General features: G+C 43.1%; 1 protein-coding gene across 4 annotated transcripts in view; it reads right to left on the reverse strand.

The window, feature by feature from the left end:
- hmcn1 (hemicentin 1) overlaps positions 1-22052 on the reverse strand; it is a 505541-nt gene that overhangs the window by 39967 nt on the left and 443522 nt on the right. For all 4 annotated transcript variants that reach the window (XM_067990488.1, XM_067990487.1, XM_067990489.1 and 1 more), the window contains 7 exons: positions 19739-19952; positions 18207-18341; positions 17037-17227; positions 15600-15681; positions 9093-9362; positions 6924-7094; positions 1692-1862 (listed from right to left, as the gene is read on the reverse strand). In XM_067990488.1, coding sequence (XP_067846589.1) covers positions 1692-1862; positions 6924-7094; positions 9093-9362; positions 15600-15681; positions 17037-17227; positions 18207-18341; positions 19739-19952 — 1234 coding nt within the window. The remainder of the gene's footprint in view (positions 1-1691; positions 1863-6923; positions 7095-9092; positions 9363-15599; positions 15682-17036; positions 17228-18206; positions 18342-19738; positions 19953-22052) is intronic.

The raw sequence follows: 22052 nt of genomic DNA on the forward strand, positions 1-22052 counted from the left end.
AAAATCTTTTCCCAAAGGTAGGGGAGTCTATAACGAGGGGGCACAGATTTAAGGTGAGAGGGGAGAGATACAAAAGGATCCAGAGGGGCAATTTTTTCACTCAAAGGGTGGTGAGTGTCTGGAACGAGCTGCCAGAGGCAGTAGTAGAGGCGGGTACAATTTTGTCTTTTAAAAAGCATTTGGACAGTTACATGGGGAAGATGGGTATCGAGGGATATGGGCCAAGTGCAGGCAATTGGGACTAGCTTAGTGGTATAAACTGGGCGACATGGACATGTTGGGCCGAAGGGCCTGTTTCCATGTTGTAACTTCTATGATTCTATGATTCTATGATAAGCTGACGACACCCAGCTCTACCTCAACACGACCTCCCTCGACCCCTCCACTGCCCACACTGCTTGTCTGACATCCAGTACTGGATAAGCAAAAATTTCTTCCAACTAAATATTGGGAAGACCGAAGCCATTGTCTTTGGTCTCTGCCACAAACTCCATTCCCTAGCCACCAACTCCATCCCACTCTCTGGCCACTGTCTGAGATTGAACCAGATTGTTCGCAATCTTGGCGTCATATTTGACCCTGAAATGAGCTTCCGACCCCATATCCTCCCCATCACCAAAACCACCTATTTCCACCTCCATAACATTGCCCATCTTCGCCCCTACCTCAGCTCATCTGCTGCTGAAACCCTCATCCATGCCTTTGTTACCTCTAGTCTCGACTATTCTAATGATCTCCTGGTTGGCTTCCCATCTTCCACCCTCCATAAACTTGAGCTCATCCAAAACTCTACTGCCCGAATCCTAACTTGCACCAAGTCCCGTTCACCCATCACTGGCTGCTCGCTGACCTACATTGGCACCCGGTCTGGCAACGCCTCGATTTTAAAATTCTGATCGTTGTTTTCAAATTCCTCCATGGCCTCGCCCTCCCTATCTCTGTAACCTCTTCCAGCCCTATAACACCCCGATATCTCTGCATTCCTCCAATTCTTGCCTCTTGCGCATCCCCGATTTTAATCGCTCCACCATTGGCGGCCGTGCCTTCAGCTGCCTAGGCCCTAAGCTCTGGAATTCCCTCCTTAAATCTCTCCGCCTCTCTACCTCTCTCTCCTCCTTTAAGACGCTCCTTAAAACATACCTCTTTAACCAAGCTTTTGGTCACCTGCCTAGTATCTCCTCATGTGGCTTGGTGTCAAATTTTGTTTGAAAACTCTCCTGTGAAGCGCCTTGGGGGACGTTTTACTACGTCAATGACGGTATATAAATGTAAGTTGTTCTTGAAAATAAACAACTTTATAACATTCCAGAACATTGCATTTAATCTCATGGAGATTTCTGTTATATGACCTGGGATTAAGTCATTACTAATACTTTCTTGTCTTTTCTAGATCTATGTGCTAAAGGACACAAGAAAAGAAAAATGTCAGACAATTGCAAAGTAAGATGTAAAAACACATGAACAAGAACGAGATAAGATGTCACCAATTTCACTGTGTAAAATTCTTAACTGAAGCTCAATAAATCCTCTGAAAATTTTTAAGAGCCTTGTAGAAAGCATACTGTAGCGTTTTTCATGGTTTCTTTTTGAGAAGGAGTCCTGAGCAATGAGCAATTAGAGGCCTTGGTGTAAGCGAGAGAGTTATCGTGAGTGGGTGTACATGTTGAACTGTATGGAATTGTCTCTGTTACCTGGACAAGGCTGGATGTTGCACATGATAGCCTCCACAGCTTTGCCTTCACACAGTCTCCCCCCATATTGCATCGACGGATTACTGCACGTCCTGGTTCTTGTCCTGTTCCCCTGGCCACAGGTACGGGAACATTCCTCCCAGTGGCCCCATTCTGCCCAACCGCCGTCCACTGAAGCCATAAGACATTTGTTATTACAGTATTTAATGTTATTGGGCCGGAATTTGCTTGGACCGGCGTGGCAAGGCTGTCCGCACATCCTGCAGACAAACACTATGAGAAAACTTACATCCACTTGCTTCCTCTTCAATTTTTTTTTAAGTTCAGCGCTGTGATATCAGCACAGCGCTGAACTTCATTCCTATCGATAGAGACTGTGGGAATGGAAGCCACGCCCACAGAATCTGTCAAGAAGAGAAGTCACGGCCACTAGCAGGCAACTAGAAATCATTCCTTTACAGTTAACTTCTCTATGTTAGTTTAAATTTCACATATCTTATTATAAAAAGCCAAGCAAATGATTTAGTTTAATGAAACTTACAGAAGTTAAAAGTTAAATTTTTTTAAAAAAAATTTTAAACTTTTAAATCAAAAAATATTAAAATAAGAGTAATATGACATTCTACATTTTTAAAATTTAATTTTTTGTTGTTTTGCAGTCATTAACAGTCATCGTATTTTAAAAAGTAGTGTAGGGCTGGTATTTTCCAGCGTAACTTTTGGTGGTGTAAGTATCTTGGTTCCAGCTGGGCAGATGGGTAAGTTTACAAATGTTTAATGATTTTATTGATTATAGCGTAGCCCTTTAATTCGGCGAACCAATGGGAGCAAGTTCATGATTTCCTGGTTTTAGTGCGTATACGTGAACTTGCTTCCTGGATTCGCTGGCGGAGAGAGAGGACGCCATTGATGAACGGTGTGCTCGGGTAAGCAATTTATGCCCCAATCTGTTTTTTGAGCAACATTTCATCAGAATAACACACAAAAACTCTCTCTGTTGGTAATGTTTTCAAGAGGTAGTAACTAATACAATGTAAACCCACATACGGAGTCACTCTGAAGCAAGCAGTTATGCAGGGTAGGCAAAGCAAAAACATGTAAATGGCAAAATTAATTTCCCCCTTCCGATTTGTTGCTCTACTCTCCTGAAGACATTGACTCGTACTGAAACATGTTTCTTCAGATCCTGCTCACCCTCTGCTACTTTCTGTGAATTCGGGAAGTAAGAGACAAGAAGACAATTCATTGATTTTCAAGCTTGGGTCTCTGAACCCTAGGGCTACAAGAGGATCCTGCAGGCGCAGGAGGTCAGATTGCTCTCTGTTTGTCAGCAGATTTCTGTTATTTTCTACATTTATAGGCATACTAGCACATTTTCCTGTTGCTGTATACTAATAAACATTTTAACAATGAAAGCATCGTTTCCCTTTAGGTAGGTGATACCTTTGTTTGGAAGTTAGGGCAGGGGGTCCCCGAGAGTGTGTCAATATTTGCTGAGCATCACCCACACGGAAACCTTTGGAAACCTCTGAGCTAATTAACTGAGGGGTATTACAGCTAAGCCCAATCCTGTTGTCACCCAACATCCTGCTGATTACCACCTACCGTCCTCCCTCAGCTGATGAATCAGTCCTCCTCCATGTTGAGCACCACTTGGAGGAAGCACTGAGGGTAGCAAGGGCACAAAATGTACTCTGGGTGGGGGACTTCAATGTCCATCACCAAGAGTGGCTCGGTAGCACCACTACTGACCGAGCTGGCCGAGTCCTGAAGGACATAGCTGCTAGACTGGGCCTGCGGCAGGTGGTGAGCGAACCAACACGAGGGAAAAACTTACTTGACCTTGTCCTCACCAATCTCCCTGTCGCAAATGCATCTGTCCATGACAGTATTGGTAGGAGTGACCACCGCACAGTCCTCGTGAAGATGAAGTCCCGTCTTCGCACTGAGGACACCATCCAACGTGTTGTGTGGCACTACCACCGTGCTAAATGGGATAGATTCAGAACGGATCTAGCAGCTCAAAATTGGGCATCCATGAGGCGCTGTGGGCCATCAGCAGCAGCAGAATTGTATTCCAGCACAATCTGTAACCTCATGGCCCGGCATATTCCTCACTCTACCATTACCAACAAGCCAGGGGATCAACCCTGGTTCAATGAGGAGTGTAGAAGAGCATGCCAGGAGCAGCACCAGGCGTACCTAAAAATGAGGTACCAACCTGGTGAAGCTACAACTCAGGACTACATGCATGCTAAACAGCGGAAGCAACATGCTATAGACAGAGCTAAGCGATTCCACAACCAACGGATCAGATCAAAGCTCTGCAGTCCTGCCACATCCAGTCGTGAATGGTGGTGGACAATTAAACAACTAACGGGAGGAGGAGGCTCTGCAAACATCCCCATTCTCAATGATGGCGGAGTCCAGCACGTGAGTGCAAAAGACAAGGCTGAAGCGTTTGCAACCATCTTCAGCCAGAAGTGCCGAGTGGATGATCCATCTCAGCCTCCTCCCGATATCCCCACCATCACGGAAGCCAGTCTTCGGCCAATTCGATTCACTCCACGTGATATCAAGAAACGGCTGAGTGCACTGGATACAGCAAAGGCTATGGGCCCCGACAACATCCCAGCTGTAGTGCTGAAGACTTGTGCTCCAGAACTAGCTGCGCCTCTAGCCAAGCTGTTCCAGTACAGCTACAACACTGGCATCTACCCGACAATGTGGAAAATTGCCCAGGTGTGTCCTGTCCACAAAAAGCAGGACAAATCCAATCCGGCCAATTACCGCCCCATCAGTCTACTCTCAATCATCAGCAAAGTGATGGAAGGTGTCGTCGACAGTGCTATCAAGCGGCACTTACTCACCAATAACCTGCTCACCGATGCTCAGTTTGGGTTCCGCCAGGACCACTCGGCTCCAGACCTCATTACAGCCTTGGTCCAAACATGGACAAAAGAGCTGAATTCCAGAGGTGAGGTGAGAGTGACTGCCCTTGACATCAAGGCAGCATTTGACCGAGTGTGGCACCAAGGAGCCCTAGTAAAATTGAAGTCCATGGGAATCAGGGGGAAAACTCTCCAGTGGCTGGAGTCATACCTAGCACAAAGGAAGATGGTAGTGGTTGTTGGAGGCCAATCATCTCAGCCCCAGGGCATTGCTGCAGGAGTTCCTCAGGGCAGTGTCCTAGGCCCAACCATCTTCAGCTGCTTCATCAATGACCTTCCCTCCATCATAAGGTCAGAAATGGGGATGTTCGCTGATGACTGCACAGTGTTCAGTTCCATTCGCAACCCCTCAGATAATGAAGCAGTCTGAGCCCGCATGCAGCAAGACCTGGACAACATCCAGGCTTGGGCTCATAAGTGGCAAGTAACATTCGCGCCAGATAAGTGCCAGGCAATGACCATCTCCAACAAGAGAAAGTCTAACCACCTCCCCTTGACATTCAACGGCATTACCATCGCCGAATCCCCCACCATCAACATCCTGGGGGTCACCATTGACCAGAAACTGAACTGGACCAGCCATATAAATACTGTGGCTACGAGAGCAGGTCAGAGGCTGGGTGTTCTGCGGCGAGTGACTCACCTCCTGACTCCCCAAAGCCTTTCCACCATCTACAAGGCACAAGTCAGGAGTGTGATGGAATACTCTCCACTTGCCTGGATGAGTGCAGCTCCAACAACACTCAAGAAGCTCGACACCATCCAAGATAAAGCAGCCCGCTTGATTGGCACCCCATCCATCACCCTAAACATTCACTCCCTTCACCACCGGCGCACTGTGGCTGCAGTGTGTACCATCCACAGGATGCACTGCAGCAACTCGCCAAGGCTTCTTCGACAGCACCTCCCAAACCCGCGACCTCTACCACCTCGAAGGACAAGAGCAGCAGGCACATGGGAACAACACCACCTGCACGTTCCCCTCCAAGTCACACACCATCCCGACTTGGAAATATATCGCCGTTCCTTCATTGTCGCTGGGTCAAAATCCTGGAACTCCCTTCCTAACAGCACTGTGGGAGAACCGTCACCACACGGACTGCAGCGGTTCAAGAAGGCGGCTCACCACCACCTTCTCGAGGGCAATTAGGGATGGGCAATAAATGCTGGCCTCGCCAGCGACGCCCACATCCCGTGAACGAATAAAAAAAAAAAAATCCAACATGAGTGACTGGATAGGGGTCAGAAGTGAGAATCTCACTGGGTTTCTTTTCCACCTTCCTAGCCTGGGGGCACTGAAGCAATTGTAGTGCTCATTGTCACCCTAAAAAGACAGATTAATATTTTGTCAGTTCTGACAACATTTTTAAAAAAAGATTCCAATTAAGTAACAAAGTGTCCAGGAGTTCCACCTAACCACCTCAGCAAGCTTATAGTCCACATAGTGCCAAGTCGATGAGGTGGTCTGCCTGAGGAGGTCTCGCACCACTTGACTTGAGTGTATTCTGGAGTCAGATGAGTCAGTTGTTTTACTCTGCAAGTAGCAGTCATGTGACTTTCAATCCCAACCTCAAGTTCTCCCGGCACTTTAGTGTCAATGACCACCTGAAGCCACTTTGTATTATTATGAACATGACAATACAGTGGCAGCCTTACTTGTCCAAACATTGTTAGTCAGGCCATTACTGCAATGCTTATAAATGGTCACTGGCTGCATTATAAAGTGACCATTTAAGATTACATAATAAGCAGATCGTTACATGTCTACATCAGAGATTTTTAAAATGGTGCCTCAGACAATCTAAGGGGTTCGTGAAGTCATCAGATTTCTGTCCATCAGTCATTAGATTGATGGATTTTTCTGCATTTGTTGACTTACTAGCACATTCGTTTTGTAGCTGTATATTAATAGGAAGTATATTCTTCCATGATAGCATTGATTCCTTGAGGTAGCTGATACTGTCTTTTGAAAGTTAGGACAGAAATTCCCTGGGACTATAATCATTATTTATAGGTGTTTAATGTTTAAAAATCACTGGTAAGCATAGTTACTGCACTCCAAATTTATGAGGCACTTTTCAGATATTTGCTGTGATAAGGTGTTATATTCATGCAAATATTATTTTATTGTATGGTGAAATTTTAGTAAATATTAACTGGAGAGAGATTTATTAGTTTATTTCTATTGCTTGTTCCATAAGCAGACATGTACCCTGAATACAACCTGCTACTTAAATTTCTGAACCATTAAGTCACAATACACTGTAAAATAGAAATGTACCTGGGCAAGGTTTGGACTGACATCCACGTGTCTCTGAATCGGTACCCTGGCAATGCCGGCCCCCATTTGCAGGCACTGGATTGTTACAAAGTCGCAGTCGTTTCTGCACTCCCTGTCCACAGGTAACGCTGCATGGGCCCCACTTCAACCATTCAGAAAATCCACCATGCACTATAGGAGAAAAATCAACAGTAATTCAAATAGTCAATGTTTCTATCTCTTATCGCCGTCATTTTTTTGTAACACGTTGTACAACAAAGTGAAGAAGCTGCCATAAATGTTTATAGTGGTTCCAGCTCTATTATCAGTGAATGAGTTCAATTCATGGCTTGTGATCTATGACCTATGAGCATCCAAGAGAGAAAACTGCACTTTCTTTTAATATGTCTTGTTATTCACTTCAGTTATCTCCCGTCTTCCCCCGAGGGCGCTGACACATGCTGGGGTACGTCTCCATAGACCTCAGCCTGCCAAGTGGCCATTCTTCACGTGTTAGTCTAGACGGTGAATTGTAGGAGGCGAATAACTGTGTGCAAATAAGTTAAAAACACATTGGGCCAGATGTTGCTGAAAAAATAACAGCATCTAAACGATGTACATTGTTATTAATGCGCAACTTGGCCAGTAACTTGTGGCAAGGAAGAGATGTCCCGTGGATTGCGATTTGTCACAAGTTGCTGGCCGATTTGCGCCGTTAGCTTCGCGAAAATGGCATCTCACATTTAACCTCCCCGTGATTTTCATGAAGTTGCTGCATTTGCACATTAATTGCCCATTAAACTTGCCACAGAAAGTTAAGTCTAGTAATTAATAGCGCAAGTACCCTTTTAATGACAATAATTGTTAATGACTGCCAATCAACCTCTCTTGCTCAGAAAGTAAACAATTGTAAGTGTGGAGTCTCATTCCTTCAGGTTGTGAATTGTTTTAGGAGATTTTAAAAATGTCAAATTTTAAATTAAAAAAAAATTCTTACTTTTCCTTTCGGTCCCTTTTTTCTCTCTCTCTTAATTCAATCTATCTTTCCCTCCCTTTATTCCTCTTTCTGTACTTGATTTGACATTGAATTCACCCACTCTAAGTCACCATGCTTATCAGTTCTTACGCTATTTGTTTCTCATTCCTTAAATCACATTGGTTAAGGAGATACATTGTTTGTCCCATTGTTCACCAAAGTCCCAGATGTCCTGTTTCCCTCACTGTGCCACTATCAGCTCGCACTTCCAGCAACTTTGTAGGCAAAACATTTTAAAACCTAAATGTGCAATTGTAAGTCTAACTAACAGATGTCCCGCTGCAGCAAAATCTGCCCCATTAAATTGGAGTCTGGCTGTCACATTGGGATTAGAATGCTCTTCTTTCACCTTGGGAATGGCACCCAATCCAAGACCAAGCAACTGAGGCTATGTTTTCCTCCATTTGTTAATCTCAGTCAATTTTGAAGTAGATGCGAGTAACAAAAAATGGGAATGCTAATTTACACTCAACATTTTCATAAAAATTAGACAGAGGAGGAAAGTGTACCTCATGGAGTGAAAGTAGGTGATGACTGTTAAAAGGCACTGTCTAAAGTCCATGAATTTAATACAAACAAAGAACTGATTAGAGAATCAGATTGCCAATGATATGTTCAAGCTTACCGCAGCATAACAGATAGTTTGAAAGGGGTGGCTTTCAGAAAAAAGCTCAATAAATTTTTGTTCAGATTAACATTGTTAGCCTTTGAGGTTAAACAGAGTTGATCTAATGAGGGCTCCATTTTAATGGGAGAAATTACAGCTGGGCCTAAGTTTTCAAGACTGCATGCTTGTGGAACAGAAATTTGTTCATCAAGGTTTAACCTTATCCAGCGCTCAAGTTTGACTGCTGAGTGTAAGTGAACTTTTATTAAAATCAGGGGAACAATCTATTACAACAGTGGGTTTGTGATACTGATGTTAATGAGATTCAACTGCAGTTTATCTAAATTAGGAGGGGTTTATCAGTGTGAAACACTGATAGGCTAAGACACTGTCTATAAGCAGTACGCAGAGTCAACAAAGCATCTTTTTTGGTACTGTTGTGTTTCTGCTTTCTGGCCTAGCATGACACCCTGGGTCATTCTGATAATTCTCTTTTTTTAATTAAAAAAAACCATTTATTTATATTAGTAAGAGCATCTCCACAAACCTTGCACTGTCAGGGTGATTTTGACAAGCACTGAACCCATGAGATTCCTCGCCACACACTCGTACTTCGACGTGTCCTTCTTCTGCACAGCAGCAAGCCGCAGCGAGTTGTTAGATAGGATTGTGATCCTGTCATTGCCTATTAGCGGCCGACCTTGACGGGACCACTCAACAGTTGGAGGTGGCTCCCCACCTGCTTGACAGTTCAGCATCACGGTGGTGCCAGCATCAGCAACGGTATCCATGGGTTCAACCGTGAACACTGGGGAACCTAGGGCGAAATAAAGACCAACAGTAAGATAGAAACAGGGTGGAAAGCTCTCACCTATTTTCCATTTTTTTTTAAATTGAGAAACCTGTGGGAAGGAGCAAGTATCAGAGTTGTGAGTTAATAGCGACTTCCACAGCTTTAGAGTACAGATGTAAAGGCAGTAGTTGAAAGAGTAAGAGGAGGTGATGGGGTGAACCCAAACTAATTGCCAAAGAGGAAGAAAGATGTGTAGGAGAGATTAGAGACAACACACGGGGAAGTTCAAAGACCCACTTTGAAGACAATAGTGGACCAAGATCCTTACTAGAGTTCACAGAGGGGAATATTTGACAATCTTGCTGGGGATCGCATTGTGAAATTTCAAAAACAAAATGATTCATGAAACAGGATGGGGGTGATTTTAAACTCCAAGAACGGGTGTGTTGTGGGGCAGATGGGAGTTGAAAATAGTTGTTTTTTTGGGTCGCAGCCGCAGAATTTTCGGACTTTGCATTCCCAGTGGGAAGCCTGTACTTTTCCGCACCGACGTTAAACCCAGTGGCGGGTTGTGGTGGCGACCCAAAAAACAACTATTTTCAACTCCCACCCGCCCCCAACCCACCCGTTCTTGGGGTTTAAAATCGCCCCTTGATGTATTCATACAATATTATTATATGACTGTGGAATCTGGTGGCAGTGCAGAAGAGCTCTGCTATAATACATATTCTGTGTTCATATAGAACAGTGCACTGATGTAAATGTTGCACCAGCAGGTCATAAAAACCTATGTGAAGATGCAACATATGGATGAGATTTTAAGGAAATAATTTATTGCTACATTTCTAAGTCCTAACATAGGTGGAATAGGAAATTAAGGATTGGCTACTATGACTGAACCTAAGGATAATCAACATTTATAATGGTAAATGCTTACAGCTGTGACAGAGAGATTCTAATTGCTAATAACTATGAGACGGAAAGAAAGAGAGAGACGACTGATAGAATCTTTCGTCATGCTAATTTAATTTAATAAAAAGTTGAATTTTTAAAGTAAACAAAGCTTCTGAGGGAAACAGACAGGAAAAGAGGGTAGAAGGAGTAGGGGAGGAGTAAAACAGATTGAGGGGGTGGAAGAGGAATTGATAGAAGGTTAAGAATGAGGTGAGTGACAGCAGAGAAAGGAGGGGGGGGGATACAGGGATTGAGCAGATAGACAAAGGGGAGGAGGTAGGATTATTGAAGAAATCTAGAGGGTGGTGGAAACATGAGTGATTGGGGGCAGGGAATGGGAAGGGAGCCGCTGTGGGCCACATTTTCCCAACAACCCTGACACAAAATGAAGTCTGCAGCTATTGGTGGAACATTCCCTGCCAAACCATGCCATATCATTTCCCACTTTCCAACCAGAAGGTAAAAAAAACAGCTAGAGAGAGAAACAGAGGAGTAGCAAAACAAGCTAAGGAGTGAGAAGTAGAAGAGGACAGACAAAAGGACAAACAGCAACACAAAGACAGACGAAGATCATATTCTCCGAGTTACCGTGTGCAATGCCACGGAAGGTCGACTAGTATATAATATCATACGTCTATTGTGCCTTCCATTGAAAAGTCCTATGTAAATATCTTCCCATGGACTTTCCCATGTTAAATGTGTCCACACCTACCTGTTACACTTGCCCGTAACCACTCCCCGTGACACCTGTAGGTGGCGCTCTACTAGGATTTCCAATGTCTAGCTCAGCACTGAAGTGTAACGCATGGACCTGTCACGGACAAATATATTGAAAAAACTGCTTTGAGTCTGCATGCAGTTGCAAGCTCTGGCCACTGGGTGGCATGGTGGAGCAACCTTCCCCTTCCCCTACCCCGCCGTCCTTTTACAGCCAGAGTGTCTGCCATTTTGGTTGCCTTTCATCTGGAGTGTGAGAAATATTTTAATTGTTACTTATATATTTTATGGGAACGAATTGTTACAGACTGTGTGTGCCTGGAAGAAAGGGACTTCTTTTGAAGTTTGGGCCTAGGCTGTCAGGCCTCTGGCACTTGCTCACCTTTGCTCCTGAGCCTCTAAACAGTCATTTCCCTGCCATCCCACTGACTGCTTGATTTTTGCAGCTTCTTGTGGCCCTGGTCCTGACATTATTATCTAAAAATTCCCCGCTCCAGATGTTGGTCTGCCTCGTTCTAATCATTGTCATGGTTCAGTGCTGCTTCCTTGCCTGGCCTCAAGCTTGAGCTTTGTCCCACCCTGCCCCTGTTATTTGGGACCCACTTCTCCATCCAGGTCACTGCCTCCTGTCCTCATGGCCACTGACTGATCATCACTAGTTGTACTGACACTTTACTATTCAATTTACTAGCAGCACTTGTAATGTAAAAGTTGGCAGATACATTACAAGTGCTGTTAACACCTTGAATGGTAAAGTACCAATAAAACTAACAAAGATCATTAGTGGGTGCTGGGTCACTGGAGCAAAAGTAGTCTTCAATAAGAAAACGCAGGGAGAAGATAAATCACCAGTCCTGGTGGGATGGAGGCTGTGGAAATTGCTGAATGAAACCTTTAGCAGGGGAAACAACAGGCAAAGAGAGCCCGCAGGAAATCACTGCAAGAAGTCTTTAAAGGGAAAAGGAGCTGGACAGTGCAAGGAGGGCAGAAGCCTTCACGGGATGCTTTAGGTTAGGAAGGGCAGCCAGCTGCTCTGGGTACAGGTTGGAAATTACCACCAGCAACTTGTTGGAGTGGCCAACAGGAACCAGCAGCCACTCAGGTGGACGCCTGGCAAAATGCTTTAGTATTACAGTACTCAAAGCAATTAGGGACACAAGAAGATCTTTGTTACAAGAAGAAAAGGGATGCACAGGCTTGAAAGCTGACTGCCAGGTTTTAACTTAAGGCTCCCGGTGCCACTGAGAGATAGAACAACAGATTGAGCAGATCTGAAGAAAGGCAACAATGAAATGGGAAAATAAGATGCAATAATAGAACATTCGTACAAGTGTGAGCAACCTAAAGTGTAACACGCAGGGGATTATCAGTGCTATGCATCAACAGAGCGAAACAGGAACAGAGGAAAAGAGGACATGATAGAAGAACAGGAAGGGATGAATCCAGGCAATAGATGCAATGGGTAAAAGGCTTGCATGCAACAGCAGTACATCAAACATGGATGCAACCACATTGCTTCAACAGGTTGCTACCAAAGAATGAACAGGGAATGACACATTCTCTAGCTGTGCAGAAACAAACATCTCACAGATGAAGATGGAGCACCCCCTTCATATTCCGTTCTGCTTTATGACCCTTCGACCTACCACCCAACCTCCTCAAAGCCAGCCTTCAGGCCTCACCGCATCCCTTCACTATCAACCACAATCCAAAACATACCCAAAATCCTCCCCGAACCTCTATTATTTATCCCACCAAACCATCACCCACATCTCCTACTGACAGAACAAGGAGCAGGCAAATAATTCAAAAGAATGAAAGACATGGACAAACGTCAAAACAAGAAAGACAAAACCAGAAAAGAACATACACAAAATCAGAAGACAAAAAGACCAAAAAAAAGTGAGAGGCTAAACCACCAACATGAACACAAACAGACAAATAACAGAGGCTATATCCTTCGATTTAATGTGAGCAACGCCATATTTAAAACCTTATGTATGTGTGCACATCTTATCTACAGAACCTTACTGCTTATTGTCACATTTTTGGTCACACTTTTGCGACAACTTTCCAATTATAAATCCTTAGCAGAATGGATAGCAAGCTGGCTACAAAACAGAAAACAGAGAGCAGAGGGTAAGGGTAGCTAATCAGACTGGCAAGAGGTGGGAAGTGGTGTTCCACAGGGATCGGTGCTGGGACCAATATTCACAATTTATATTAACGATTTGGACTCGGGAATCGGAAGCACAATTTCAAAATTTGCGGACGACACCAAATTGGGGGGTGTAGTTAATATAGAGGAAGAATGCAACAAAATGCAAGAAGACATTGATAAACTTGGAGAATGGGCATATAATTAGCAAATGAATTTCAATGTAGATAAGTGCGAGGTGGTGGATTTTGGTAGGAAGAATAAGGAGGCCACATACTGCTTGGATAATAAGAATCTAAATGGGATAGAGGAGCAAAGGGATCTCGGGGTATAGATACACAAATCATTGAAAGTAGCGATACAGTTTAATAAGGCCATTGAGAAATGGCAAACCAAGCATTGGGGTTTATTTAAACAAGGATAGAATTGAAAAGCAGAGAAGTTACGTTAAACTTGTATAGAACCTTGGTTAGACCACACTTGGAGTATTGTGCACAGATCTGGTTTCCATATTATAAAAAAGGATACAGAGCCACTGGAGGTGGTGCAAAAAGGATTCACAAGGATGATACCAGAAATGAGAGGATATACTTATCAGGAAAGGCTGAACAGGCTGGGGCTGTTTTCTCTAGAAAAGAGAAGGGTGAGGGGTGACCTAATAGAGGTCTCTAAGGTAATGAAGGAGTTTGATAGGGTAGACGTAGAGAAAATGTTTTCACTTGCGGGGAGACCAGAATTAGGGGCCATAAAAATAAGACAGTCACTAATAAATCCAATAGGGAATTCAGGAGAAACTTCTTTACCCAAAGAATGGTTAGAATGTGGAACCTGCTACCACAGGAGTAGTTGAGGTGACTAACAAAGATGCATTTATGGGGAAGCTAGATAAGCACATGAGGGAGATAGGAATAGAAGGGTATGCTGATAGGGTTAGATGAAGAGGAGTGGGAGGAGGCTCTGGTGGAGCATAAACGCCGGCATAGATCAGTTGGGCCAAATGGCCTGTTTCTGTGCTGTAGATTCAATGGGCATGATTTTAACAGTGAAAAACAGGTGGGTTGGGGGCAGGGGGGCATTCAAAATTGCAACCGTTTCACCAGGGCGGGACAAGGGGCGGGCAACCAACCCACTCCCAGGAGACGGGTTGGGCCTTAAAACCTTTCAGGAAGGCTTCAGGCCTCCATTTTCCCACAGTTTCCGATTTCAACCCCAGGGGGCTGGGATTCCCGGGTTTTCTCTTTCACGCCTCGTGAAAGGAGGCGAGAAGACCCGAGACTAACAGGCAGGTGCCTTTCTGGCACAGATTGTGGGCCTGGAGGAGCAGAAGTGCTTCCCCCAGGCCCAACAAGCCTACCTGCAGCAACTCCCCAACTCGCGGACCCCCGACCCCGATCGCAGACCCGACACCCGATCCTCCCCCCAAACGATTGCGGTCCCCCGCGATGGCCCCCAATCCCGACACCTTCCCCGTGAGTGAACCCCGATCCCTCCCCCCATGATTGACGACTCCCATGCCAACCTATGCCCCCGTGCCAACCCATGTCCCATACCAGCCCATGCCCCCATGTGCCCCCCATCTATACAAACAAAGATTTACCTGAAGACTTACCTGATCACGTCCTCTCCCTGGCTGCTCTCCTGTCTAACTGAGACCAGCCTGTCAATCAGGCCGGTCAGTCGGACGGCAAACCAACAAAAAAAAAGACATCCTTACGTCAAAATCGTAAAGACGTCTGGGAAACCCGTACATCCGGGTTTCCCGTCCGCAATTTGGCCCCCTTCCCGGCTCGGGGTCAAAATCATGCCCGATGTAACTCGATGTAAATTGACTTGTCAGTGTGCAATTACAGGTTTTAACCATTGGAGAGTGCTGTATTGAATATTGATTCAATACAGTGATACATCCAGAGTCATAGATGAATCCGTAAGAGGCTTGAGCATTGGCTCAATACACAGGGACATTAGGGGCTTGATGGGAATCCGTGATAAACTCTGAGCATTCTGTAACAGGGTTGAGAAAAAAATCTTCAGGGACATTTGGAGAAGGTCTGAAAAAGGTGCAAGAAAACAATTTAATCTATAGGACATGGAGAAGTTTGCTGCATGAATGTAAACCAACCTTCAAAGACTTGTAATGAAGGGGAAATAAATGAAGGTTTTGGTCATATTTTAAGTAAAGGTGGGAGGGGGGTAGGACTGTCTCAAATCCAATAGGATTAATATTGGATTGAATGTGATTTATCCACTATGACACAGACTGATTTAAGATTGAGCATCTCTAGTTAGTGAAGTGCTTTTAACTGAAATATTACAGACGTCCTTTTACAGCAACATTCATTCATGATGGACAGACAAATCAGTTGCCTTTATGGTTATCATGACTATTTTAATGTACAAATTATTTGTAAGTAAATGCAATAATACAGACTTACTCTGCAGAGTCAGGGTCACACTTCGCTCAACCACACCAGCATCATTTGTAGCAATACACTTATAGTCCCCTGCATCTTCATTCTAGAGATGGAACAGAAAATTACAAACCAGAGTGAGTTCAAATTTATAAATACATTCAGGCCTGTATAATTTTACTTTCTTACACAAACACTGCCCTCCAGATGTTAACGTGAATCTAATTGCACTGATATTAGACACAGTAGATTAACTATCCTCATAAAGAATAATTTAATTATGTAACCCATGCCAATTAACTTAGCTGTTTGCTGACTAAACAAAATCTTGGGGAAATATGTTCTGGTCAAATGATTCCCCCTATGTTTATTTTCAAATGCTTGGCATCTTCTTTATAAAAAAATCTAATTTACTGCCTTGATGGAAACCTGCCATTTCCTATCTCCTTCCCCTGAGAGAAGTTTCTGTGATGCCACTAATGTGAAAGACGTATCTTCACCTCGGAGCAGTTTCATTCATTTTGATGAAGGCTTTTCTAGAGCTGGCCAATCTTGTGAAAACATGCTATACTGTATACGCTGCACAATTTGCCAGTCATGTATTTTCCTGGGTGTCCAGTGGTCCCAAATCAGCTTGCAGAATGGTTCGAAGTTGCAGTTCCCATTAAAATGATTAGAGCCAATCTTGGATGCATTTGTCCCCTCTCCATCAGTCATTGATGTTACTGGAGCAGTTCTGGAGAGAAGGACACCCAAAAAGGCTGGTGTCCTTTGAGGCAGACATTTTTTTAAATGTATATTTTTAGAATTACGTATGTTTTTAACTTGTGTATCGGAGGAATACTAACAGTAACTGCACGTCAAAATAAATTATTGTCCACACAGTGCTTTGGGTCATTTCTGAGGGATATAAGGTGCTATTTAGATGCAAATTTAATATCTTAGACAGTGATGGAGAGTCAAAGTCAGTCAGTAAATAAAAACATTTACTAAAAGACAGGGCATTATTATTACTTTTAAATTCCTGGATGTTCAAAAGCACACCACCCACATGAAATGGGTTCAGTAGAAAATAATTCTTATTGTTTTTAAGTCTAATCGGAAACCTGCCTTCAAATAATTATTATATTATATTGATTCACGTTAACATCTGGAGGACAGTGTTTGTGTAAGAAAGTAAAACTATACAGGCCTGAATATATTCATAAATTATTATATTATATTATATCATAATGGTGTTCGGCAGTAAAATATTGTGTTTACAAATTTAAGCAAATGGGTTTTATTTTAGTGGGCTACTTTCCAAAATTACATTAATTCTCACAACAGCCTGTTTATAATCAGTATCATAATGTCTTGTGTGGGTATTAGTTTTGATTTTCTATGATATCAAGTATATAATGACCTCTACCCAATAATTCTACTTCCTTCAGTCTTCCAACTATCTATTGCCTGACTTACCACTGTGCCGTAGATGGCCAGTGAACCATTGTGGAGCTGGCGGATCCTGTTGGTGATCTGAATATTGATTCCTTTTTTGCTCCACTGGATAGTGGGGGGTGGATCACCTCTGACCTCACAGTTTAGGATAGCACTGCCTCCAAGAGGTTCGATGCAGTTTGGATTGAAGTCACCATCAAAGATCGGAGGCTCTGTGGGGATTGCAGTCAGTGCTTAACATTCAACAAACAACCTGTGCTTGAATGTCAGACCATCAGATCAAAGCATCACATGTAGAATCAATACCCCAAATTACCTGAAATTACCTGAGACCTGGTAATTTTCTGTATATCTTTCCTTACAAAAAACAACATTTATAATTTTCGGACTTTGCTCTTCTGGCAGGGTGCTTACTAGAAAATCCGAGGCCGCTGTTTACGATTTTCTAACCAATAATTTAAATGGCCAGAAAATCAAGCACAGTAGGTGCTGAAATTTTCAGTATGTGGTTGCAAGGGATGAGGGTTCTCACTGGATGTGGCAAGTTGGAAACGTACCCCTAAAATGTATATGCTATTTATATGAAATTATCGAAGAACCATAGTTTGCTGGGAATGTCAGTAAAGCTTCATTTTGAAAAAGAAAACACAGCCCTGCCCAGTCAGCCTGGCTTTTTGCACCCGTTAAAAATGCTTTCATATTTGTGCAAGAATTAACGACAGTTCCATTATGTGGCCCCTTTTAATTTATTTGCGATGGTGTAATCTTGCATCAATTGTACCAAAAAAACAAGTAAAATAATACAAATAGTGTTATGGGACAGGCAAGATGAACCGATTGTCTTTCTCATATGTCCATTGTAAAATGAGCCATTCACAAATCCAGGTTCACAAGATTGCTCATGTTCTGATCTTGGTGACACAGTTGGACAATTTTTAAGAACCTGCTGTACACCTGAAACTTTAATTATCTTTTCTCTTTACAGATGCTAATAGTTCTGCTGCATAACTCCAGCTTTTTCCGTATTTATAAATAGTTAAGCTAGCTGGTTCAGGCTAGCAATTCACCTTCCTATTCTGTAAATGTTGCTAAAACAAATCCCATTGTGGTGAACAGTACTTAAATTAGTTACACTAAAAAGCTGATTTATGCAAACAAAATAAAGGAATTCAAAGGTCTTCCCTAATTCACCTTTGACATATACAAATCCAATGGCATTGATGGATCCCACTCTATTTCCAGCTGTGCAAATGTATGTGCCCGAGTCTTCCTTTGATACCTTTTCAATGACCAGTTCGCTGTGTCCATTGATATTATCATATTGGGCTGTAGGAATAAAAGATGTGTTTATTTGTTAGAATGAAGTTGTCTGATCTCTTGCTTCTGAATTTATGCTTTCAACACATTATTATATTACTCAATACACAGTTTCAGATTTGCTTTTTTAATTCTGTAAAAATGACAACTCATGCTTTTCTACAAGTTTGATTTGCTGACAGATTTTCTGAACTTTGTGTTTTGTAACTAATCTTTCCCCCTCCGCCTAATGTTTCTCCCCTCTTCTGTCGAAGGTAGTGACTCGTGGTTGGGTATTGTTCCATAGGTGCCAGCAGTCTTCTAGTACCTCACATAGATGGCCATTCTTGGAAGAGTTCATTATTTATTTGGCGATGGAGATGTCATAGCAGAACCCAGTCCTCTCTTGACCTGAAATTCTCACACATATTCCAGTAGTAATCTTTGGTGCAAAGTAATGTTTGCTGGTCCACATCCGGTGTTTGGGAAAGGAAGGAAGCTCAACAAGAAAGTTGAGGATGTAAGTGAGCGCCTGGAGAAATTATTTAATAATAACAACTTTTTGACCATTTCTCCACAGAAAGGAATGGGAAAAAGAGTAATTTTAAATGCTGTTTTCAGTAGTAGGACAAGAAAACAGATGTTCAAATTACTAAAAGGTAAATTTAAAAGTGATCAACATTTGGAATCAGCTTCCAGAAAAAGTAATGGAGGCAAAAACCCTGGAATCACTTAAGAAACAATTAGATGCTGAAATAGGGGGATTGTAGGGCCTTTCTGGATGGATGAGTTAAGATGGGCCAAATGGCCTTCTGTGATACTCTGACAGCAATCAGGATTTTCCTCCCGCTTCCTCTTTCCAAGTCTAGGCATGCCCCGGCCAATCATAGCTCCCTCTTCCCTTCCCAATCTGACTGAGATCAGCTAACGTAGCACAAGCCAAATATGTTCCCGTCACTTGATGGTCAGACTATATGGAGGATAGCTTTGATGTATCAGCAGACATCCAAAAATGGGGACTGTATTTCAAACAATTTCTCCGATTCAGCCTCAGTAAGTTCATTTCTTATCATAGCACCACAACCCTCATATTCAATGGGTGATGTAGGGGGTTGTCCACCCGCTGGATCCCAGTGGGAAGCAGCTATAGCAACGCAATCAACAAGATCAAGTACATCCGATTATGCTTTCTGTCTAATAGGCTGACAACGTACAAATTTTAAGATAATGGTGGTGAAATTAGGTGGCAGCACAAAACAGAATTCAATGGAAAATGAAAAGGGGCAGAGTGTAAAACGGGCTGCTGATTCACTACCGCCCATTTTGTGTTAACGCCCAAGACCAATTTCACCCCCTATGTGTTTTAAATGAGAATAACCGCAAAGAAATTACTCCGTGTATGATGAGTACATTGAGCATATTCTTACCAGGTATAATGTTGTTATTGAATGTCCAGGTGATTTCTGGTGTAGGAATACCATTTCCTGCACAATTCAATGCTAGGCGTTCCCCTTTGTTTAAGGATATATCTCCAGGCAGTTCTGTAAAAGCTGGGTGGACATAGACAGTCAGGCTGACGGTCTTGGTGTCATGACCGGCCACATTGGTAGCTATACAAGTGTAACTGCCAGTGTCATCAGGCTGAGAGGAAATAAACGAAAATTACAATTAGGTTTTTGACAGATGCAATATGAAGTCGGCACAAACAGAAAATCGTGATTTCTCCCCTTTATTGCTCCTCTATTACTGTCTTGTGCTCCCTCCTTCAGCCAGTGGAAGTGAGGAAATCCGAGGGGCAGATGTTTCCAGAGGTACTGTTGACATTAGTCAATAACCACCTTTACTGGAGATCTGTTACTTATCTCAGGTGGAACTTTCTGACGCCAGGCAAATTGTCTAATTAGCATAAAAAGGCCCCCCCAGGGTAAGATTTTATTTGGAATTGCATTCTCTCCTCCCCTCTTTCAAAGAAGCAATGTAATTAATGCCATTGCTAGAAGTCTGTTTTGTGGCCAGTTGGAGTGTTGAAATCTGATGAATTTCATATTGTATGTTATTGTGAACCCGTTTTTGTAGCATAGATTCAGTGTTACTAAGTTGCATTTTTCATCATAGAAAAAGGAATTCCAAGAAGTCACTGTTGAAGGAATCAAAGATTTTCTGTTGCACAAGGGGGATCTGGCTGGAAGGAAATACTGAACTGAAAGTGTGAGGGAACTGAATTAACAAACACAATTGGAGCAGTAAACTCATTAAAGCACCCTGGTTTAATTGTTGTATCTATTCAGCTTCACTCAGCTTCATTCAACTTCTGTTTCAGTGATTTTTCCAGCTATCTCCCCTGATTATTTTTGTTTACAGTGAATAATGATTAAATAATCTTTTAAACCATGAAAATATATATTTTTAAATCCATGCAGTAGACCATCTGGACATTTCACATGGTGTGAGGCTGACTCCAAAGTCAGTCTGTCTTATTGCCTTGGAATCTGATTGGTTCATGCTAAGCATGTGATGGATAATGCCACATCATTAGCACAGACCAATTAGAAAGCCAGGTGGAGTTCTATATTCATTGATTCAAAGAGACACAGATCTGATTAATGCATGCTGAACTTTTTATTGGTTAGATGCAAAGAAATGAGAAATAGGAGCAGGAGTAGGCCATACGGCCTCTCGAGCCTGCTCCACCATTCAATCAGATCATGGCTGATCTTCGACCTCAACTCCACTTTCCCGCCCGATTTCCATATCCCTTGATTCCCCTAGAGTTCAAAAATCTATCAATCTCAGTCTTGAATATGCTCAATGACTGAGCGTCCACAGCCCTCTGGGATAGAGAATTCCAAAGATTCACAACCCTCTGAGTGAAGAAATTCCTCCTCATCTCAGTCCTAAATGGCCGACCCCTTATCCTGAGTCTATGCCCCTAGTTCTAGACTCTCCAACCCGGGGAAACAGCCTCTCAGCATCTACCCTGTCAAGCTCCCTCAGAATCTTACATGTTTCAATGAGATCACCTCTGATTCTTCTAAACTCCAGAGAGTATAGGCCCATTCTACTCAATCTCTCCTCATAGGACAATACTCTCATCTCAGGAATCAATCTAGTGAACCTTTGTTGCACCGCTTCTAAGGCAAGTATATCATTCCTTAGGTAAGGAGACCAAAACTGTACACAGTACCCCAGGTGTGGTCTCACCAAAGCCCTGTGCATTTGCAGTAATTACACTCTTGTACTCCAACCCCCTTCCAACACAGGCCAACATACCATTTGCCTTCCTAATTGCTTGCAGTACCAGCAAGTTAACTTTCTGTGTTTCGTATACAAGGACACCCAAATCCCTCTGAACACCAACATTTAATAGTTTCTCACCATTTAAAAAATATTCTGTTTTTCTATTCTTCCTACCAAACTGAATGACCTCACATTTCCCCCCATTATACTCCATCTGCCACCTTCTTGCCCACTCACTTAACCTGCCTATATCCCTTTGCAGACTTTTGGGGCATGATTTTAAAAGAGAAAAACGAGTGGGTTGGGGACTGGGGACGGGGGACCAGGGTGGGTGGTAAAAATTTTTAAAAACGTAAAACCTGCCCACTCCCGGTTTTCATGGAGGCGGGATGAGGGGCGGGCAACCAAACCGCTCTCAGGAGGCGGGTCGGTCAGTCAAAGCTTTCAAATAGGCTGCAATCCTCCATTTTGACAGGTTTTTTGTTTTTAACCTTTGGGGGCCGG

The sequence above is a fragment of the Heptranchias perlo genome, chromosome 9 (genome assembly GCF_035084215.1).
Source record: "Heptranchias perlo isolate sHepPer1 chromosome 9, sHepPer1.hap1, whole genome shotgun sequence".
Taxonomy (NCBI): Eukaryota; Metazoa; Chordata; class Chondrichthyes; order Hexanchiformes; family Hexanchidae; genus Heptranchias; species Heptranchias perlo.